Below are 19,110 nucleotides of genomic sequence, written 5' to 3' on the forward strand. Positions count from 1 at the left end.
AAATGTGTATAAAATGAGGCACAGTCTTGGGTTTGATCATTTCAACCTTAAAGCTACAAAGACATAGTTTAACCTACAGTTTGCCATGTTTACACTTTGGTTTTTGCTCAGATTCAATGAGATATAAAGTTTTAACTTGTGAGGTGTAGTAGGTGCTGGTAGGCCGATTTTGGTAACTTTGAACAGAGCCAGGCTTGCTGTTTCCTTTTCTTTCCAGCAGCTGCTAAGCTAAGCTAAGATAAGCTGAGCTAAGTGACTGCTGGCTGTAACTTCATATTCTGAAAGTGGTATCATTCTTCCAGTCTAACTCTCAGCAAGATAGCGAAGATGCATGTTTCTGAAAGTGAAAAAGTTTAAGTGTGTCAAACAATTTGTAACTAGTACTACTCAACAGTTCCACATAACAGTAAAGTATAGCAGACGATACTTTGTAAGGAGCTCTCTTGCAGCCCAGTTATGCTTGAAGACTGAATGATGTAGGGGTATCATTCAGGGAGTTCCTCCACCCCTCACTCCTTTTCTCGTGAAGCAGCCTCGTGTTCGACCAGCCATGTTCCTTTATGAATAACACCAAGACAGGCCTTGCTAAATAATGCATGGCCATGCATTTCCTTTCCCCTGGAACAGAGAGTGAACAGCCCTCAAACCCCTCCTCTTCCAACTCCTCTCATCCTCCCTCTCTCTCTCTCTCTCTCTCTCTCTCTCTCTCTCTCTCTCTCTCTCTCTCTCTCTCTCTCACCCCCACTGGTGTCTCTGTTGGCGTTTGAAGAGCTTTTAGACAAGGTCACCTATAAATAAGGCATGCTGATTCTCCTCACGTCATCATCGCAACCTCGTTATGCCTTACGTAGTTATCGTCCCCTGTGGTTGCGGTGGGCTCTGCGTTGCTTTCATCCTCCATTCATTAAAGAAGAGATGACAAGATGATTGTTCTTTTAGAAACCAACCTCTTACACTTTTAGAGCCTCAGGATCCTACTTGGATATGGATGGAGCTTTTAGAGCCATGGCAAGAGAGTTGTGGATGATAGAAAGAGGCAGCTGTCAGAACATTGCTGGTTACCCTCTATCACCACCTAGTGTCTTGGGTCATAACTGTCTCACTCTGCATGTTATAATTCAGTTAATATTGTGAGCCTCTTAAAGGCTTCAAGCGAGCGTTAATTCACAATCTACAGTATTTCCTTGCTCCCTATTTTCTTGTCATTTTTGCACTTCACACTTCATGTGTTTCTAAGCCACGCTACTTGCTTGCTTTCCACAGATTGTGCAGGATGTGGTCGGGACATTAAGAACGGACAGGCTCTTCTAGCACTGGACAGACAGTGGCATCTGGGCTGCTTTAAGTGTAAGGCCTGCAGCAAAGTGCTGACCGGGGAGTACATCAGCAAGTAAGCAGCTCATATCCGCTGTAATTACAGGCATTCTTGGGTCAAATTCAGGCCTGCATAAGGTTCACACACAATATGATGTTCCACTGCCAAGTCCCTGCTGTTTAGATTTGCCTCTCTCCTGTCAGGGATGGCGCCCCCTACTGTGAGAAGGACTACCAGATCCATTTTGGAGTTCAGTGTGAGGCGTGTCATCAGTTCATCACAGGGAAGGTGCTAGAGGTAAAACACACACACACACACACACACACACACACACACACAGATCACATTCTTCAACGTCAACATCCCTCTGATTGGCTCCCAAGCACATGCAGATGTCTCTCTGTGTAGCCAGCTGTCTGAAGTGGAAATTATAATATTCTTCTGTAAACAGACAATTAACTGGATTTCTTATGAATCCTGCCGAAGGTAAGTTTGAGGGAAGAAATACTTTCACTTAAATTTAAGTCAATGTTTGCATTATGTGGATTTACATATTGTACATAGAAATAAGTTAACACATTTTGAGAGTTGCTGGGAACATCTGCTTCTCGTACAGACAGAGGATGTTGCATTGCAGTGGAATTGTGAAATGTAGTTTGATAATCTCCGGTGTAATCTCTTCATCACAGAGCCAAATAGACTCTTGACATGACTGTGTTCAACTAAAAGATTAATTCTTAGCAGATTTTTAGGTCTTTTCAACTCTGACTCCAAATACGCATGCTTACACTCACTCATACAAGCTTGCTTTGCCGCAAATTATGTAAATATTACATAAAACACCCAATGTGATCTGACATTTAGGAGGTGATCATTATTCATTAATACTGTATGCCATGCTGCTGTTATGAAACTCTTGTTTGAGCGTTATTAATGTTGTCTGGGCCGAGTTTATATAAAATATCAGCAGCACCTCTGTCCTTGACGCTCACTCTGTTCACTGGTCTCCTGAACAAGTGCTAGCCTGTCTGTTCTGCCGACAGTGATCCAATCAGACGCTGAGTTATGTGTCATTTGATGGTATGAAAATGTCACTGCTAGCCAGCCAGCCAGCCTGGCTTACAGTAATCCAGCACTAGGGCAGGCCTTTATGACAATAGGAAAAGGCCTCAGCATCTCACCCCTGAGCTGCTGCCAATGGATCAGTGGGGCCAAAGCCACAGCAGTCTGTCTGTCTAATCACTGACCCAAGACCCAGGTCAAATACCGTGTAGTCATTGGTCGGCTTGCATATTGTCTGCTCCTCTGGGAGTGCAATGTGAATGGTTTATTAAAGCAGGTGTAATTAATGCAGCTATTAAAAGGGGAAAGAAACGGGGAGAGCGTTTAATGGCACACTACACATATAACATAAGTACCTTTATTATCCCTGAGAGAGATGTTCAGTTTCACGGTGTACGTGAGGAGAGGATTGGGTAGGAGGTGCTATGAAGTGTCATTCTGTTGACTTTTTGATATAGTGAAATGTAAAATGCAAATATTAGTCAGTGGCTCCATATCTCTGAGTGGCCACTTGCCAGCTAAAATGTTACTGAGGGTTGTTATACAGCGGGTAGAATTTCATTTGGGTCAAAGTCACATAGGCGTTATAATGGTGCACTCTGCATGCAAAGTGCCACATCAGTGTAGATGGAAATTCAGGTGCTCGAGCCGTCAGTTCATTTTATTGGATTGCATTGTGCTGGTTATGACAAAGAGGAGCACTCAGATATCTGAAGGCAGGTTGACTGACGGATGTCATGGTGGTCGTATTCAATATGAGCAAAACAATCTTATCATTTTTTTTTCGAAGTCCTGAAAGAGAATATGACTGGAATACGTTAAATGACATTCACACATGAACTGCTGAGAAACAGCTTATTTACAGGAAGCCTGCAGACCAGATTCAGGGGAACATTTTCACCAGCAGCTGCAGTTCCATCAACTGTTGTTGTCTTGAAGGAAGGGAGTGTGCTTACCAGTACCATAGGATCTGATGAAACTATCCCTTGCACTAGCAGGGTTTTGGGTGTTAGAGGAAAGAAATGTAGCTGAAAGCAGGCAGAGCACTGGGTTTATTTCCTGGAAGTCACAGCTCGGTTTCACTCGCTTTACTTCAGGCTTCATTGATCTTCATTTTCCTGTGATGTCAAGTCTGTTTTGTGCGCTCTGTGTTTTTCCAGGCAGGAGATAAGCACTACCACCCCAGCTGTGCGAGATGCAGCAGGTGCAACCAGATGTTCACAGAAGGAGAAGAGATGTATCTGCAAGGTGAGCAGACCTACCTGTCACTGTCACAGGAAAACTTTTGGTTATTTTTTAACAGAAGCTGGAGAATTGGTAGTATGGCCTTTTTATAAACCTTTCTAAACCCATCGGTGTGGGGATTAAATGGCATATTGTACTACTATAACTACAACAAGCCTGTGAATATATACTGTACATGAACATATGTGTCTGATGAAGGTTTATGTTGCATTTTCAATAAACCCAGTGCGGACACTGCACAGGAATTTGAACGTTCTTTTGCATGATATAATGTTTCCTATGTACTGTCTACCAGGTGTGTATTAGACGGCCTTTAATTTGTCACCCATCTGTATATATATCCAGAATATGAACAAACTTTTATTAATAAAAGCAATGTGTCTCAGAGCATTTCAAGCACACTTTTGGAACACATTTGAACACATATGCAAAGAAACCAAATATGTCAATAATGCGTACTTTATTTCCACATGTTCTTCTTCCCCCACAGGATCAACAGTGTGGCATCCTGGCTGCAAGAACACCACCAGAACAGAGGAGAGACACAGGGAGCGGGTAGGAATTTGGGCGTCACTGACTCCATTGTCCACGACTTTGTCTTGACTGAAAGCACCTTTCTGTTCGTGTCTCATGACAATGTTTTACCAGGAAGAGATAGGCATTCAGGATATGTAACAAGGGACTCTGCAGAGGCTGTTAGCGCTCCCTTGCTGAACTGTTCAACCTTAACCTACTGTGGTTTCAATAGTTTGCCTATTGGGGCGGTGTTATGTGTGTGTGTGCGTGTATAAATATCTGTTTATGTGCGTATTTACATGTTGCCTTGATGTATGTGTGAACTGTGAGTTGGGCTGGAGAGGCACAACCCCTGTGTGATGTCCTGTGAACCCCCCTCTCCCTTCCTTCACAGCTATTGCCTCCGTCCCTCTTATTCCTCCAAAAAACAGAAAGGCAGGTACTGTATTCGCTATTGGCTATGAGATGGCATCATCCTGTGTTCCACCATGTACATAGGACACGATGCACTGTATGCTGCCCTCTGCTGGAGACAGCCTGCAGTGCCCTCTCTGTGTGTCATACGGAGCCATTCAGTCTTGTCTTTTAACACCTTAGACTTCGCTCATATCAAAAGGTGCATGAGACAAAGATGCACACACATTTGGAGGAGCAAACACGATGTCATAGAAGACTAATTCGTCTTTTCTAAACCCCATTTACCCATTAGGTGGAAAGCTCATTTAATTACACTACATTCAGACCTGCTGCTGCCATCCAAACTGTTCATTTCCCATAAACAGGCATGAGGTTCTTAAGAACATAAAAATCACAGCGCTAAAGCACTCATTCACTTTGCAAATTTGCAAATGAATGACTTAATCATGAGATGACATGTTAGTATTTCAAAGTGCTTCATGTGATTAACGAAACGTAAATACAGGGTTTGCAGTTCCCTCTCATCGCTCATACAGTGTAAAGGCCAAACGGTGTAATGTTGGAGTGTTTTGGGTAAAAAATCATGGTGATAAACAGATGGCAGGGGGCTGTGGGTCATGGGAGACTGACTGTCTGACAAACATTGTGACTAACAGCCACTTGTGTGTCTTCTCACAGCCTACGAGGTCGTCATCCGAGAGTATTTGTTCCAGACCTGGTTCAAGCATACCTGGCTCACCGGGTCACACGATCTATGTAAGAAATGTTATGGAGTTACATGTCTACATAGATTGTTTTGATGCAGGCAGCTTGTCTCTCTTGTCAGAAATCCCCTTTATTATGAAAGCCCTTACCTTGTTCAGTAATAGACTTCTTTTTACAGTAGTAATCTCCATTTACCCTTGTGTGTGTATGCATGTTTGTCTTTATTTGTCTCCCTAGGCAAAAGTAGACAATGAGATCCTTGATTACAGAGACCTAGCTGCCATTCCCAAAGTCAAAGCCATTTATGACATTGAGCGCCCTGATCTTATTACCTATGAACCTTTGTACACCACCTCCCTGGATGAGAGAGAGGAGAGACAAGAGAGTGTGGGAGAGGTAAACACACAGACCGCATGCATCTTTTCCTGCATGCACGCCACCTTCATGCACATACAATACAGTACTGTGCATTAAGAGAAATGTTCCTCAAATGATCCTCTGTTTTGCTGTGGTTTTCCTCTAGTAGGACTTTTCCTCATGAAAAAAAAAACACAAACTCAAAGGACTATCTACTGATGGTGTGAGATTTTTCATGCTGTAAGAGAAGCTTTTATGCAGTACTGAACTTCTGTGTCCCTTCACAGCTCCACACTGCCAGGAGAGAGCGTTCCCCCCTGCCCGATGACAAGGTAAGATACGCCATCGTGTGCTGATGATGATAAACGATCCTAAAACAGATGTGTGCATCACGTAAAAAAAAGAGAACATGTACGTTGTAGGTACACAGCTTGCAAAAATGTGAAAGATCAGCAGATAGATATTTATGTCTGGCTGTCTGGGCTCTTTTGCCTCTATGGAGCAGTCTAATATTATCTAGATATGCTGTCTAGATTTCAAAGAGATCTTAAAAACAAAGTTATAATTCAGACTTGTTTGATTCTTCCTAGTCCTCAAGAAACATGTCGCCAACTCCTCCCGGTGAGGTGAGTATATAATTTAGTCAAATTCACTTTCCCCCTGTATGCGATATCAATGCCGTATATAATGTATTCTCATGAATACCAGCAGTTTGTGTAATAACCCATTTGTGTGTGTGTGTCAGGGCTCTTACGACAGGAGGGAACGCATTCTCCAAAGGTCCACCAGTCAGGGCTCCATAGGATCACCAGTTTATAATCGCCATGGTTACACCCCCACCTTGTCACGGTCGCCACAGCATTTTCACAGGCCAGGTGAGTGTTTAAAAAGACTGTTTGTGCGTGTGTGGGCACACGTATATTATTACATTGTTTGTTAAAAAAATCAGTGATTTCAGGGTTTTTATGAGGTGGATCGATGAGATCTTTGCTAGATGACAGGTCTTAAAACACTGTGGATGATTTCACTGACCCTCCACCTAAAGGTTCTCACTTCCCTCCTTTTGTTTACCACTTTAAAGGGGAACTTCATTAAAATTGACTTTGGGTTGTTATGGTATTGTGTTTTTTTCCTGTAATAGTTTGACATGATGGACAATCCCTCCTTTTGCAGAATAACAACCTTAAAGTCAATTTTGCGCCTTTAACAGTTTCTCCTGAGTTTGCTATTCTTTCCATTAAAGAGTTTGATTTTAAAGTGTAATGGTCTTCCTTGTTTCTTACTGTTCATCTTTAATACTCGTTACCTCTCACTTTGGGTGTCTTTTATTTCTCCTTTTCGACTTTGATTTGATTCCTGTATATCTTCCTTTTGTTTTGTCCCTCACCTTCTCACCTTCTATCTCCTCCCCAAATCGTCCACCTCTGCTGCCTGGTCCTGGGGTTTTGTCCCCCTGTCCCGCACCCTCCCTCCCTGCAGAGGCTCTGACAGGCATGCAGAAGCTCTGCTCCTCCCTGTGCAGTAACAGTGTGGGCTCCAGAAATAGTGACTCCCGCCCCACCTCCCCTTTCAGACACCACTTCCTCCCCCATAGCCAAGGTAAGGGCCCCACTTCACTCTCCTCCGCAGCCCCCCCTCCCCCACAAGGCAACACATCATCTCCATCGTCACCTGGGATGCCACCTCCCGTCAATGCCCCATCTGCCTTTCTGGATCCATGACCATTTCTCATTAGACTACAACTGCCATCCTGAATGGTCAAACCCATGCAGCCAAGGCACTGGACCTTCACTAACTAGCATGCACTAATTCACCTTTGACTAACACAGCCTCTGCCAAAGAAGCTGACAGGCTCTTTGTGTTTGTGTTTTGCAGCTTTGCATGCACTTGAGAGACACTAGTAATCCAAATCCAATATCTAAAATGACAGTTCCCTCGAATGTTGGATGATGGGTGACACTTTTGCCTAGTCAGAGTCTCCAGACCCTAATAAACTGTAAGGCGGAGATAAAAAGAAAGGTTTTGTAATATAAGTTTGCCGTTGCATGCGGGGAGGTATTAACTTCTTAACTGTGACGTCTTATTGAACCGTGAATTCATATTACACAACAAGCTAACAGACATTATACTTCATGACTCATAACACCCAAGCATTTAATCCCGCTATTTCAAACTCTGCTAGTTTGATCCGCTTCTGTACTTTCATCCTGCACACAATATACTGCTCCATTAACTGCATTTATCCAGACCAAACAGAATGTCTCCCATTCGCTCAAAATGACGTCAACTGGTCCCGTTGGTCCCTGTGTGTTGCACCGTTCAGACTGTGGTTCCCCCTTTAGAATCCCTGCTTATGTTCTGTTCTTGGTTCTTCTCACTGGAGGCACTGACCCGCCGAGTGGCCGGAGCTCCCCCCTCCCGCTCAGGCCCGACAGCCGGCCGGTCACCCCGCCTCTCTCTCAGACCCCTAAACATTTCCACCTCCCAGGTAGGAGCTGGAGCGCACCCTGTCACTGCTCGCCCCTACTTTCTTTCTTTCTTTCTTTCTTTCTTTCTTTCTTTCTTTTTATCTATCTATCTATCTATCTATCTATCTATCTATCTATCTATCTATCTATCTATCTATCTATCTATCTATCATTAAACTCCATTTGGGATCAGCTTTTGCTTTTTCTGCTCTTCTTTCACAACTATACAGATGTATCACAGGAAAAGGGTGAAATTCTATGTAATCCCTGTGTCATTTCTTGGCGTTTACAATGATTTTTAATTTATTTGTATAACAGATGCACTGTATACTCCGTAAATGTATTTTCTGTCTGTATTTGAATGTTTTCAGATCAGGGGAGCAACATCTACAGAAAACCTCCCATCTACAAACAACACGGTACATTTAACTTATAGTGTGGCCTGTTTTACTATAATAATTGATAATAATTATGTTGGGCTCTTTACTGGAAATGCTTTTGTTAGTCAACTGAAACTGTGTATTCATCTAACCATGTAGTCACCCCCAGTGTCAGTGTATCAGCACCGTTTGAAGTCTGTCTCCAACCCTCTCCTGTCTGACCTGTAGCTTGTTTTACAATTTATTCATCTTAACAAGTCACAGTAGTCATGTTATAGTCAGTCAAGTGACAGGCTAGTGTAATGGAACAGTAGCACAAGATGAGAAGAGTGATAAAGTCAGCAAACGGACTGTTTGCTAACATTAGCCACTATAGTGGTCGTACCAGACCAAGTAAGGCTGCAACAGCAAAAACCATGAGCGTACTGAATTGAACAAGGGTGAGTTTTATTGCTTATAAACTCAACTCCATTTGGAAGACAAAGAATGTGTTATTTATTTTTCGAAAAGTTATATAGTCTTGCTTTAAAATGGATCTGAAAGAATATGCCAATGGCCTGAGCACATTTGACTTTTCTGCAATGAAATGATGTTTCTCAGAAAAGGTGCACCAAAATCATCCTTGAAACATCCTTAAAATCACACTCTTACCTCCTCCTCACCACTTATTTCAGAGGATTAGATTGAAGGCTTTATCCAATATTCAGTGACTTGTTAGGAAAGACATTTTTTTTCCCATTGTACACAGCATGAGCCAGGATTAAATGATCCTTGAGCCTGACGATCAGATGGTGCTAAAATGTTTACCTGTGGTTGAGACTTGTGATCCAGACACTGATAGATTAGTTCCCATGGTTACCAACCTAGATACAGCTGCCATAGCACTCCAAATCAAGTCTGCTGATGACATCATCAGATCCGCCACCTTCCCTGCTGCCCATGCTCCCTCTCCAGACGACAGCTCGCGGAGTGAGGGCACCCGTTGGCCCTGCTCTCTCGCTGTGTTAGGTACAGTAGGCTCCTGGTGAGCATGCTTGCACTGCTACCTTCTAGTGGTACAATAGACACCTCACGGCAACCTAAATCTTCTTCTGCCCTAAAAGCTTTACTGCATCCCTGCTTCACTCAGAGCTCACGCTGTTATTCAGGCGTTACAGTATTTGCCTTTAAGTTTTGCTTGCACAAAGCGGAAGCGTTGTTTGGTTTCTGTCGCTGCCACATCATATTCTGCTTCAGGTAGCGTCAGTTTTCATCATTTTACGTTCACTTGCTGCACATGGTGGGTTCACTCGCTATACACAGTAGTGCCACAAATGACTTGGACAGAGATAACTGAGACTGACTTCAAACTGACCTTTGTCTGTCTGTCTTACATTGTGCTGTTCTGTGTATGTAACATCCAGTAAAATCTTGACATGAACGATGAAGAGTAGACATCCATCATGTCAATGTAGCCAAATATTCCAATGAGTCCCTTTGTCTGTCTGTCTCGTCAACTCTGTCTCACATTTGTGTTCTTCCGTCCACCTATTCCTCATTCACTGTGTGCATTCCTCGCTGCTCTACAGCCAAATGAAACATCTTTCTGTCTTTCTCAAAAACTGAACTGTGGATGAAGCATTTCATCTGGTTGTACTCTACAAGTACACGTGAAGCATGGTTGCCTCCTGAAACGTGTGTGTGTGTGTGTGTGTGTGTGTCTTTATGGGTGCGTATACACGCGCTTCATGAAACTTTTTGGGATTATGTACGGCACCCTTAGGTTCAGAAGGGAGGAGACGATCCAGAGAAGAGGAGGAGGAAGAGGCCTTGAAAAGAAAGCAGCTCCAGGAGGAACATCTCAGCAAGGTGAGTGAGATAACCTTGAATCTTCAACTTAACAGTTACTTATACCAACATGAACACACACTGGTTTGTAATACATCCTCCATTAAGCATAAGCCTTTTGTTGACCAAATGCACAAGTGGTGATGTGCCTGAGATGAAAGCCATACATGCATGCTTTGTATCCTTAACGTTGTTTGATCTGGGGTTATACTGTGAATTATTTGAATGTGTGTGTTTGTGTGTGCAGATTCAGTCTGGCTTAGGGAAGCTCATTCTGAAGGAGGAGATGGAAAAAGAGCAAATCAGGGAGCGTCACGCGCGCAGCCTCTCTGCTCAGCGCTACGACCCCAAACAGACCAACTGTGACGCAGGTACAGAGCAGCTTCATCAGCTAATATGCTCTTGAGTTGTCAGCAATGTACTGCAACACAAGGTCTGTGCTGTGTAACACTTGTAGATCTTTGTTTTTCTTTTACTTTAACGTGTCTGGATTATGAAATTGCTTACATTTGTGGTTGTCTCTGCTGATGTTAAATATTCCTTATTTCTTTGAACAATATTTGTGTTTCAGATCCCACTTCTCCAACCAAAACGAACTCTCTGCCTGGCTACGGGAGGAATGGGCTGCATCGGGTGAGAACTCACTCATACTAACTAACTAACTGTTGATTATGTAGCTCAGATGGATGACAATTAGAAAAAAATGAAAAAGTAGATATTACATGTTAACTGTATTATATCTTGGCACCTTATGCCAGAAACCCAAATTATCTACTAATATATCTAATATTGTTTTTACATAGTAATCATAACTAAATCCCATTCTGGTCCTAAACCAGCAACAAAATCTCCATATGTGAAAGCTGATGTACTGTCCTCTGTGCTCCCTCAGCCCCAGTCAACAGATTTCACCCAGTACAACAGCTATGGGGACATGTGCGGAGGAGGCAGAGGTGAGAGCTGCTATCCAAAATGTGGCCACCATGGAAATCTCTTGCCAATTTCACCAGAGCTACTCAGCATCAGTATTCAGAAATGGCTTGCTACGTGTACATAAAATGAACGTGCATTTTTGAAATATTTGCATAATGATTCCCACAATGTGTCATCAGGGACAGCAGTGTTATGTAGATAGTAGCCTGGCAGGGGATTTGACAGCAAAACCATTAACTGTGAGTCTCATTTTCTGTCCCATGTTGTCCTGCAGAGTTTCAGGTATGTCTCTCATCTGCTTTTTCACATGGCATGTTTCCTCACCATGCATCACATATTTGCTTGCTCCTGGGTTGCAAGAGACACCTTGCCCTGAATGCACACCATCCACTCCTGCTACGTGCTTGCATCACTATCGAGATTAACGTCAACTACAGGGCATGCAGTGCAGCGATTTCAAATGCCTAAACACGCACTGCCCAGTAGCTGAACCAGTGTACTGTAAATGCAATGTACAGTCATCGCCTCATGTCTTGTTTTGTGTGTTGTTTACCAATGTTATGACTCAAGCTAAATGTCACATTATATTCACCAAAAAACTACAAAAGACATTCAGATTCAAACGACCGCCGATCTTGAATACTAATCAAGATACTGAACAGTATCCAAGCTACTCACGCCATCCAGTGAAAACTGTGCCCACTGTCATTAGTGGACATGTTCATTGCCATTAACCCTGCAGTCCCCTTCCACTATATTACATTTGTGTATGTTCTATTCTTTAGCACATTAAGGATGGCCGTGCAGCACTTGCAAGGATGGACAGGGGAGTATCTATGCCTAATATGTTGGAACCAAAAGCAAGTATCTTCTTCTTTTTGTACTGATGACAACATTGTAATCTACACTGAAATATGTTACAAAATGTATACATTGTTCACTTATTGAAGTGTCATTTTAACTTGTAAACAAGGATACATTTTGCAACTAATTTAGAGTCTAACCTTGGCAATTCGACCGAGAGAGAGAGAGAGAGAGAGAGAGAGAGAGAGACCACCACAAAAGAGGAGGAGGAAAGCAAATAATAAGCATGTTGTATTTAGCCTCGTAGTGCGGGGACATTGGTGGAAGACATAGGGAACGAAAAGAGATTTTTACTGGAGGTGAAAGACTCACATTAGCCGGATCCCTGATTTAGCATGCTGCTTCAGGAGCTGCCGAGTCACTCTAGCGCTTAGCATGCTGGCTTCTCCATGCTCATCTGCACATAGCTTTGACTTAAAGTGGCTGGATACTGTATGCAGCATACAGTGGAGAATCCAACGCCCAGACTGTCATCCAAACAACTCATATCACTATATACTGCATAGTATATACGAGATTGTACATTACTGTGTGGATATGAGTTGGTCAGAGGCCTCAAAGAACTTCTAGTTGCTTATTATTGAGCATTTCAGCTAAACTAACGACTATCATTTGCCAATTTCTTCTTGTACAGGCGGGATTAGTTATTTAGAAGCACCTCAGTTTTCCAGGACAATCATTCCCATGTGGATTTACTTGGCCTACATTACTGGTGTTGGTTCTTTTTTTAGTTTGCCTTAAATTACTCTAAAAATACAGGCCGTTACATAACTCTGTTTTCATGTTTTTGCCCTTACCTAAGCTGTTGCACGTTTCTACACCCCAAAAAAGAAAGTGTGCACACCATAGCACCCTGCATTTCCCCCAACAAACCTAAAAGACAGCTCTCACTCCCAATCGGCCTCCTGTCACATTCCTGTTCTCCCACCCAGTGTTCCCTCTGTCACAGTCAGAACTACCAAAAGATCCAAATTTTAGAGTTTTGTTGTTTGATAAGAAATGGTTTGCAAGTTTCTGCAGCTCAACTCCAGCTTGTAGTTTTGACCTGTTCACTGACCAGTGTCTCCTTCTGAAGGTGTACCCATATGAAATGCTCATGATAACCAGTAGAGGGAGAGCTAAACTGCCCAGGGATGTGGACAGAACCAGACTGGAGGTATCAGTTTTCCACCTGAGTGTCCGCAATTGATACTGGATTTCTCTACTTTGTGTAAATAACATGTTACACAAATACATTTGTAGCAAGGAATGTGCAGTATCCATTGCTTCTTGTCATTTTTGCAGTGACCCTTTTTATGGCTTTGGTGCTAACCACGAACACCCCCCTCCCCTCCCACCCTCCCCTCCTTTGTTTTCTCCACCTTTGTTCTCAATTCTAGCGCCACTTAGCACCCGAAACGTTCTTTGACATCTTTGGAATGGAGATCCAGGAGTTTGACAGGCTTCCCCTGTGGAAACGCAACGACATGAAAAAGAAGGCCAAACTCTTCTAGCGCTCAGACCAGCATGCACATACTGTACATTCATCCAGATAGCACACAACAACTGTAATCTAGATGTAGGTTTTGGTTTCTTTCCTTTTCTTCTGGGTTTTTGTTTTATCCCGGCATAATCAAGGAAGCCGTGAAATGGACTCTTTTTGCTCGGACGCTTCCGGAGACTGTGAGCTGAATGATTTGTCCAGTTAGACTTGCACAGGAAACAAGGAATGGGAATCTCTTCCATGTTCAAAAATGACAAAGAATGAGAATGAATGATAAATAGGGTCATGTTATTTGGTTTGACTGCGCTTGTTTTACTTCTTGCTTTGCTTCGAGTGGAACTGCTTTCCTTTCTTTCTTGCTTGTTTCTTCCTACTATTTGTTGCTGTTGATTCCTGTGGAACTTTGTAAGTACAGTAGAACCTCATGGCGCCATTACGAAATGTCCATGCTCGTAGCTCGAACATGTGTCAGCTTTCCTTCGCTTGGGCTGAAACAGTTTTAGTCCAAAGTTTGCAAGAATCGGCTCAGTGAGTCTTTGAATTAAAAAAAAAAAAAAAAAAGCCACGGGGAAAGCAGTCAGCTGACCTGTCAACTGTTTTACCGGATCTACATGGAAATGAATCATCCACGCCCCTACACATCGTCAGTCTCCTTCCCCTGCCTACTGTACACGCCAAACATTCATCTGACCCCGACAAAAAGAAAATGTCTCTCTTCTCAGGCTCTCATAAACATGGCCAGACACTTTCCCTTTACATGTATTGGAAATACAAATCTTAATATATTTTAATGCCGTATCCGACATACAGTAATCAACAAATAGATCAAACACCTAATGTAAGAAGCAACTGTATTTGAAAGTACTGTTTTATAAATGAAAACCCACACTGCCATTTGTTGTATTGAAATCTAAGCCAATAAAGCTTTAAATCACCATGAACCACATGATCCTCGGCTATACCAAAGGTACCCACCGCCTCTTTTCTGTTCTCTGGCTTCTTCTTTGCATTTCACCAATAAACACAGATGTTGGAGTCTGTTGACACTGATTAGTTGGGGCCTCCATGAGGAAACAACTTTTATGTGATCTTGGCATTTTACTCTGATCCAAATACTTAGTAGCAGTAGTACAGTACAGTATAGTATAGTATAGTATAGTATAGTACAGTACATAGCTGCATCGTAACATTTTGTGTGGGGGCAAATTGGGAACAGAATTGAAACATGATTGCAGATTGTGCCTTGACAGACAGAAGCTCATCTGCAAGACATGCACTGTTTATATAACTGACCATTTTCCAAAGCATACCACAGGTTTTTAATAAGGTTTTCCTTCATTCCAAGCAGCTATTTGTCTTCATTCATGTTTAAAAAAACACTTTACAAATATTTGAATCTTGCTTGAGAAAGATAGTGCATCACTGTGAACATTAAATAGCCTCCTGTTTTGTTAGTTATCTATGTGTGTGAATGCAGTTGCAAACAATGATTATTTGAACACCTCCTCCAGATTGACTTGGCAGCAGCAGCAACCTGCTTAATGCAAGAAACTACCAATTTCATTACATCACGTCTATAATATCCATGTTTCTCCTATTGTTTATCTTCTGGGTTTTTTGTTTCCAACAACATGGCAACTCAGTGTGTTCACGAAAGCAGTGCTGTAAAGCTGCCAACTCTTATTGATTATCAGACGTCAGTTCACCTCAACATTACTGTAAAGGACCCTGAAGACTTTTCAAGACAATGTTTGATATTGACTTAATTACTCCACAGTGATAATGCATGTCTAATGTCTTTGTCTTCTAACATTTCGGGACCATGTTGGAAGTGTTCTCACTTTAACATGTCACGTTTTTTTCCTGGTGTCTGATAATCCATAAATAAAATCAATCAATCAATCAATCAATCAATCAATCTAAGAGACTACAAAACTACATTTCAATTGAATACATAACTCACTTCAAGTTCAAGTTTAAAGTCTGTCCAATTTTAATTTCCATACTATGCTGAAATGAACAGTGGCTCCCTGGATGGCAGCAGAAACGCAGTTAAAGATCCTCTCCAGACTCATTTTAAGACACATAAAATGCCTGGAATAATAATTTGTGTCTGATATGGTTTTTCCCAAAAAAGCTCCAATTAAAATTGCATTCACTGAAAAGTCCATTTCAGAGTTGCACACTGGACCACAATTGGGGTCCAAACTAGTTGTGATAAGAGAAAAAGAAAATCCTCCCGTAGGTACGCATCTTATTGTGAGATTTAAGGTGAGCACAGAGCCTCAAAACAGCCTTCCAGCGTCAAACTCTGCACACTCATCATTCTGCACAGTGAAGCATCTAAGTGAGGTAACAATAAGCAAAGTGGGGGGAGGGGATTTCAGGGACTTAAACATTGTAGAAAACCATGATGTGCTTTGGAAAATGTCTTTGGTTGTATAAACATGAAGCAACAAACATGCCAGTATGGTCCTTAAAATGTCATGACAACAATATTCTGCTTTTACCATGTTGGCTCTGTAATATGAACGCCGCACAAGACAAAATAGTGTCACTCTTAGGAATCACGTAATGCATCACTACAGTGAATGCTTGTGAGAGCTGCAGTGTGGCCTCATTCACTCACAGGGGCAGTTTTGGTGGGACAAATGTGAATGATTGTGGACACAATGATAATAAATTGTCCTCCTGGAGAAGGCAGCACAGAGAAACACTGACACTTATGGCAGACAGATGCCTGCCTCCGGGTTCACAACACTGCAGTGATGTGGCAATGAGGAGAGATCAATGGGCATCAGTTTCAGCTTGATTAGGCGGCAGCAAAACAGCAAAGCAACAGTCCTGCTCCAGCAAACTGAACCATTTAAAAATACACTCTCATAATAAAGACAATATGGTACGCCATTAAATAAACAGCGAAGAGAAAGACAGACGACATGATGGTTGTTACAGTAAACACACTCCTGGCAGTCAATCTCCGCTTTGTTGCTATCTGCATCAAGTCTCATAATAAACAGCTTCTGCTTCTGCAGCAGCACTTCACCACAAACACCTGACTGGTGCTGAACTGAGCTGTGCTGAATGTGTGTTCAACCCTTTCCACAGGACACATTAGAAAAGCACCAAGAGTGTCTAAAGAAGCAAAGGGAAGCAGTGAAACACAGACTGAAAAAACTGGCAGCACGGCAATCAGAAATCACAGTAAGTTGTGTTCAGGCCAGTCAGTGATTACATTTTGCCACAACATGAAATCTTTCTGTCTTAATTGTGACTGAAAATGAAATATTTCATCAGTTATCCTGCAACAAAAACAATGACACTAATTACACCTGTGATCCGACAGTATAATAAACTGACCAATGCTTCTGCCTGACTCAGAAAAAGTCCTCAGTGATAAAGGAGCGCATCATACGGAAATATCAGGAGATCCAGGCCGTCCTGGACGAGGACCTGAGGATTACCCTGACCCACCTGGAGATGGAGGAGCGGGCTGCCGTCTCTGCCCTAGATGGGCTGATGGAACGGAACTGTTCTCTAATCCAGGAGATAGAGCAGGGCCTGGCCAGACTCACTGTGGCACTGGATCAGACCGACACAGAGCCTGATACAATGGTGATTAAACTTGACAGTGGCAAAGTCCAGTGGACCAAATGTGATTTGAAATTTCATATTTACCTTCTCATTTGTGCATGGGAACTAAGAATGTTATGTGATATAAAACATTTTTTCTTTTAAAGTTGATTTAATCTTGATTTTTCCGCTTTTCTTCAGTCTTTCTTGTCATTCCCCGAGCAGCAAGACATGCAGACCGTGGACAGGTATGGATCAAATCATAATTAATAATAAAAAAAAAGCTTCAGCATGAAGCAGTGGATATGTGTTTCTCACTATGGTCTGCCTCCTCCAGAGTGATGGATCTGCTAAACAGGACAGACCCGAGCAGCGTGAGCCTGGACGAAGTTAAAGCTGACCAGATCCTCAGCCTCACCAACAACATGCTTCTGCTTGTCTCCTCACAGACCCCTATAATCAAGAAACTCTTCAAGAGTTGTCAGTTTACACATTATTTCTAGAGTGATTCTAACCACAACTTGACCTCTTTAACCTGCAGGTTTTATAATATATAATATAATTTGTGTTAAATATGTGCCTCCAGATTCCAGTGAGGTGTGTCTGGATCCAGAGACGGCCCACCCAAAGCTGATCATCTCCCCCCAAGGTGACAGTGCCACCTACACAGACACCTGGCAGCAACTTCCTGACCTCCCTGGTCGCTTTGACACCACCCTCAACGTCATCAGCTTGCAAGGCCTCAGCTTTGGTCGCCATTACTGGGAGATTGATGTGACTGGGAAGACTTACTGGGAGCTGGGTGTCACCTATCCCACCATTCCCCGCAAGGGCACCACTGAGGACTGCTGGCTGGGCCGGGGGGACGAGTCCTGGTGTGTGGAGTTCTTTGATGGGGAGTATACAGCCTGGCATGGAGGGGTGCCCCATCAGCTGCCTTTCACAAAACGCTTCTGTCGGATTGGTGTCTTGTGTAGTTTCCCTGCTGGATTGGTGACGTTTCTGGTGGCAGACAACATGATGCCGCTGTTCTCCTTCTGTACAGGCACCTTCTCAGACTGTCTTCACCTGGCCCTGTGTCCTGGTCATGACCACAATGGCACCAATGCAGAGCCTATTGTAATCTATAATGCTCCATCTCCTACCAGTGACCTCTGAGTAGTAGCTCCACAGAAAAGCTTTTAGTAATTCCTTGCTGAGGCACTACTTTCTAATAATGCACCAGTTTTAAAGGTTTATAGGTTGTAACTAATGGCATTATTAATAATTAAACAACAGCTGCTCTGTGGGGCAGTACGCATAATGGTGCTCTGAGCTAAATGCTAATGTCAGCATGCTAACATGCTCACAGTGATAACGCTAACATGCTGATGTTAAGCAGGTATAATGCTTACCATGTTCACAATCATAATTTATCATGTTAGCATGCTAACTTTTGCTAATTAGCACTAAATACCAAGTACAGCTGAGGCTAAAAATTTTGACCGGATGATGATGTAATGAGGTATCAGTGGAGCACCAAATTTTATTACATTTCATCCTGACGTGGACATGAATGGCTGTACCAAATTTCATGCCAAGCCATCCAATAGATGTTGAGACATTTCATTTAAAACCACAAATGACAGCCTCGTGGTGGCACTACAGTAAAAGTAGGATTCTTCCTTGGGGAATGATGAATGTCTGCACAAAATCTGGTACCAAGCCATTCTGTAGATGTTGAGATATTTCACAGGATGAACGAAAACTTTGACCTGCGGGGGGCTCTAGAGGAAAAGTCAGGGATTCAACAAAGTCAGTGGGATTCATCCTCTGTGCACCATGACTATCTGTACAAAATGTCAAGTCAATCCATCTAATATTTGAGATGTTTCAGTCTGGACCATGAGTCAGTCTGGGTGAACAGACCGACAGACTGCTATGGCTTAAAATCGTCAACTAATGCTTTATAGATCGTGAAATATC

General features: G+C 42.6%; 2 protein-coding genes across 8 annotated transcripts in view; both read left to right on the plus strand.

Annotated features, from left to right (window-relative positions):
- LOC139294466 (actin-binding LIM protein 1-like) overlaps positions 1-13,887 on the plus strand; it is a 31,299-nt gene extending 17,412 nt beyond the window's left edge. For 2 of the 7 annotated variants that reach the window (XM_070916369.1, XM_070916372.1), the window contains 18 exons: positions 1,264-1,390; positions 1,519-1,612; positions 3,538-3,625; positions 4,113-4,177; positions 5,234-5,311; positions 5,498-5,656; positions 6,208-6,243; positions 6,363-6,492; positions 8,001-8,105; positions 8,457-8,504; positions 10,228-10,313; positions 10,540-10,663; positions 10,864-10,925; positions 11,185-11,245; positions 11,500-11,507; positions 12,011-12,085; positions 13,165-13,245; positions 13,469-13,887. In XM_070916369.1, coding sequence (XP_070772470.1) covers positions 1,264-1,390; positions 1,519-1,612; positions 3,538-3,625; positions 4,113-4,177; positions 5,234-5,311; positions 5,498-5,656; positions 6,208-6,243; positions 6,363-6,492; positions 8,001-8,105; positions 8,457-8,504; positions 10,228-10,313; positions 10,540-10,663; positions 10,864-10,925; positions 11,185-11,245; positions 11,500-11,507; positions 12,011-12,085; positions 13,165-13,245; positions 13,469-13,582 — 1,541 coding nt within the window. In that variant the 3' untranslated portion in view covers positions 13,583-13,887. Of the gene's footprint in view, positions 1-1,263; positions 1,391-1,518; positions 1,613-3,537; positions 3,626-4,112; positions 4,178-5,179; positions 5,312-5,497; positions 5,696-6,207; positions 6,244-6,362; positions 6,493-8,000; positions 8,106-8,456; positions 8,505-9,332; positions 9,474-10,227; positions 10,314-10,539; positions 10,664-10,863; positions 10,926-11,184; positions 11,246-11,499; positions 11,508-12,010; positions 12,086-13,164; positions 13,246-13,468 lie in introns of all 7 variants that reach the window. The other 5 variants (XM_070916370.1, XM_070916368.1, XM_070916371.1 and 2 more) reach the window with 5 other exon arrangements.
- Positions 13,888-16,656: 2,769 nt separating this feature from the next.
- On the plus strand, positions 16,657-18,303 carry LOC139294467 (probable E3 ubiquitin-protein ligase TRIML1). Its single transcript, XM_070916375.1, has 5 exons — positions 16,657-16,776; positions 16,954-17,187; positions 17,347-17,393; positions 17,483-17,625; positions 17,732-18,303. Exons 1-5 carry the CDS (start codon positions 16,657-16,659, stop codon positions 18,301-18,303), a joined length of 1,116 nt encoding a protein of 371 aa, XP_070772476.1.
- Positions 18,304-19,110: the final 807 nt, after the last annotated feature.

The sequence above is a fragment of the Enoplosus armatus genome, chromosome 12, assembly GCF_043641665.1.
Source record: "Enoplosus armatus isolate fEnoArm2 chromosome 12, fEnoArm2.hap1, whole genome shotgun sequence".
NCBI lineage: Eukaryota > Metazoa > Chordata > Actinopteri > Centrarchiformes > Enoplosidae > Enoplosus > Enoplosus armatus.

Bases quoted from the DNA above. Each gene is read 5' to 3' on its own strand.
- LOC139294467 (XM_070916375.1), top strand. From the start codon at position 16,657: ATGTGTGTTCAACCCTTTCCACAGGACACATTAGAAAAGCACCAAGAG. The intron at 16,777-16,953 runs GTAAGTTGTGTT...TGCCTGACTCAG, and splicing joins CACGGCAATCAGAAATCACA to AAAAAGTCCTCAGTGATAAA. The intron at 17,626-17,731 runs GTCAGTTTACAC...ATGTGCCTCCAG, and splicing joins CAAGAAACTCTTCAAGAGTT to ATTCCAGTGAGGTGTGTCTG.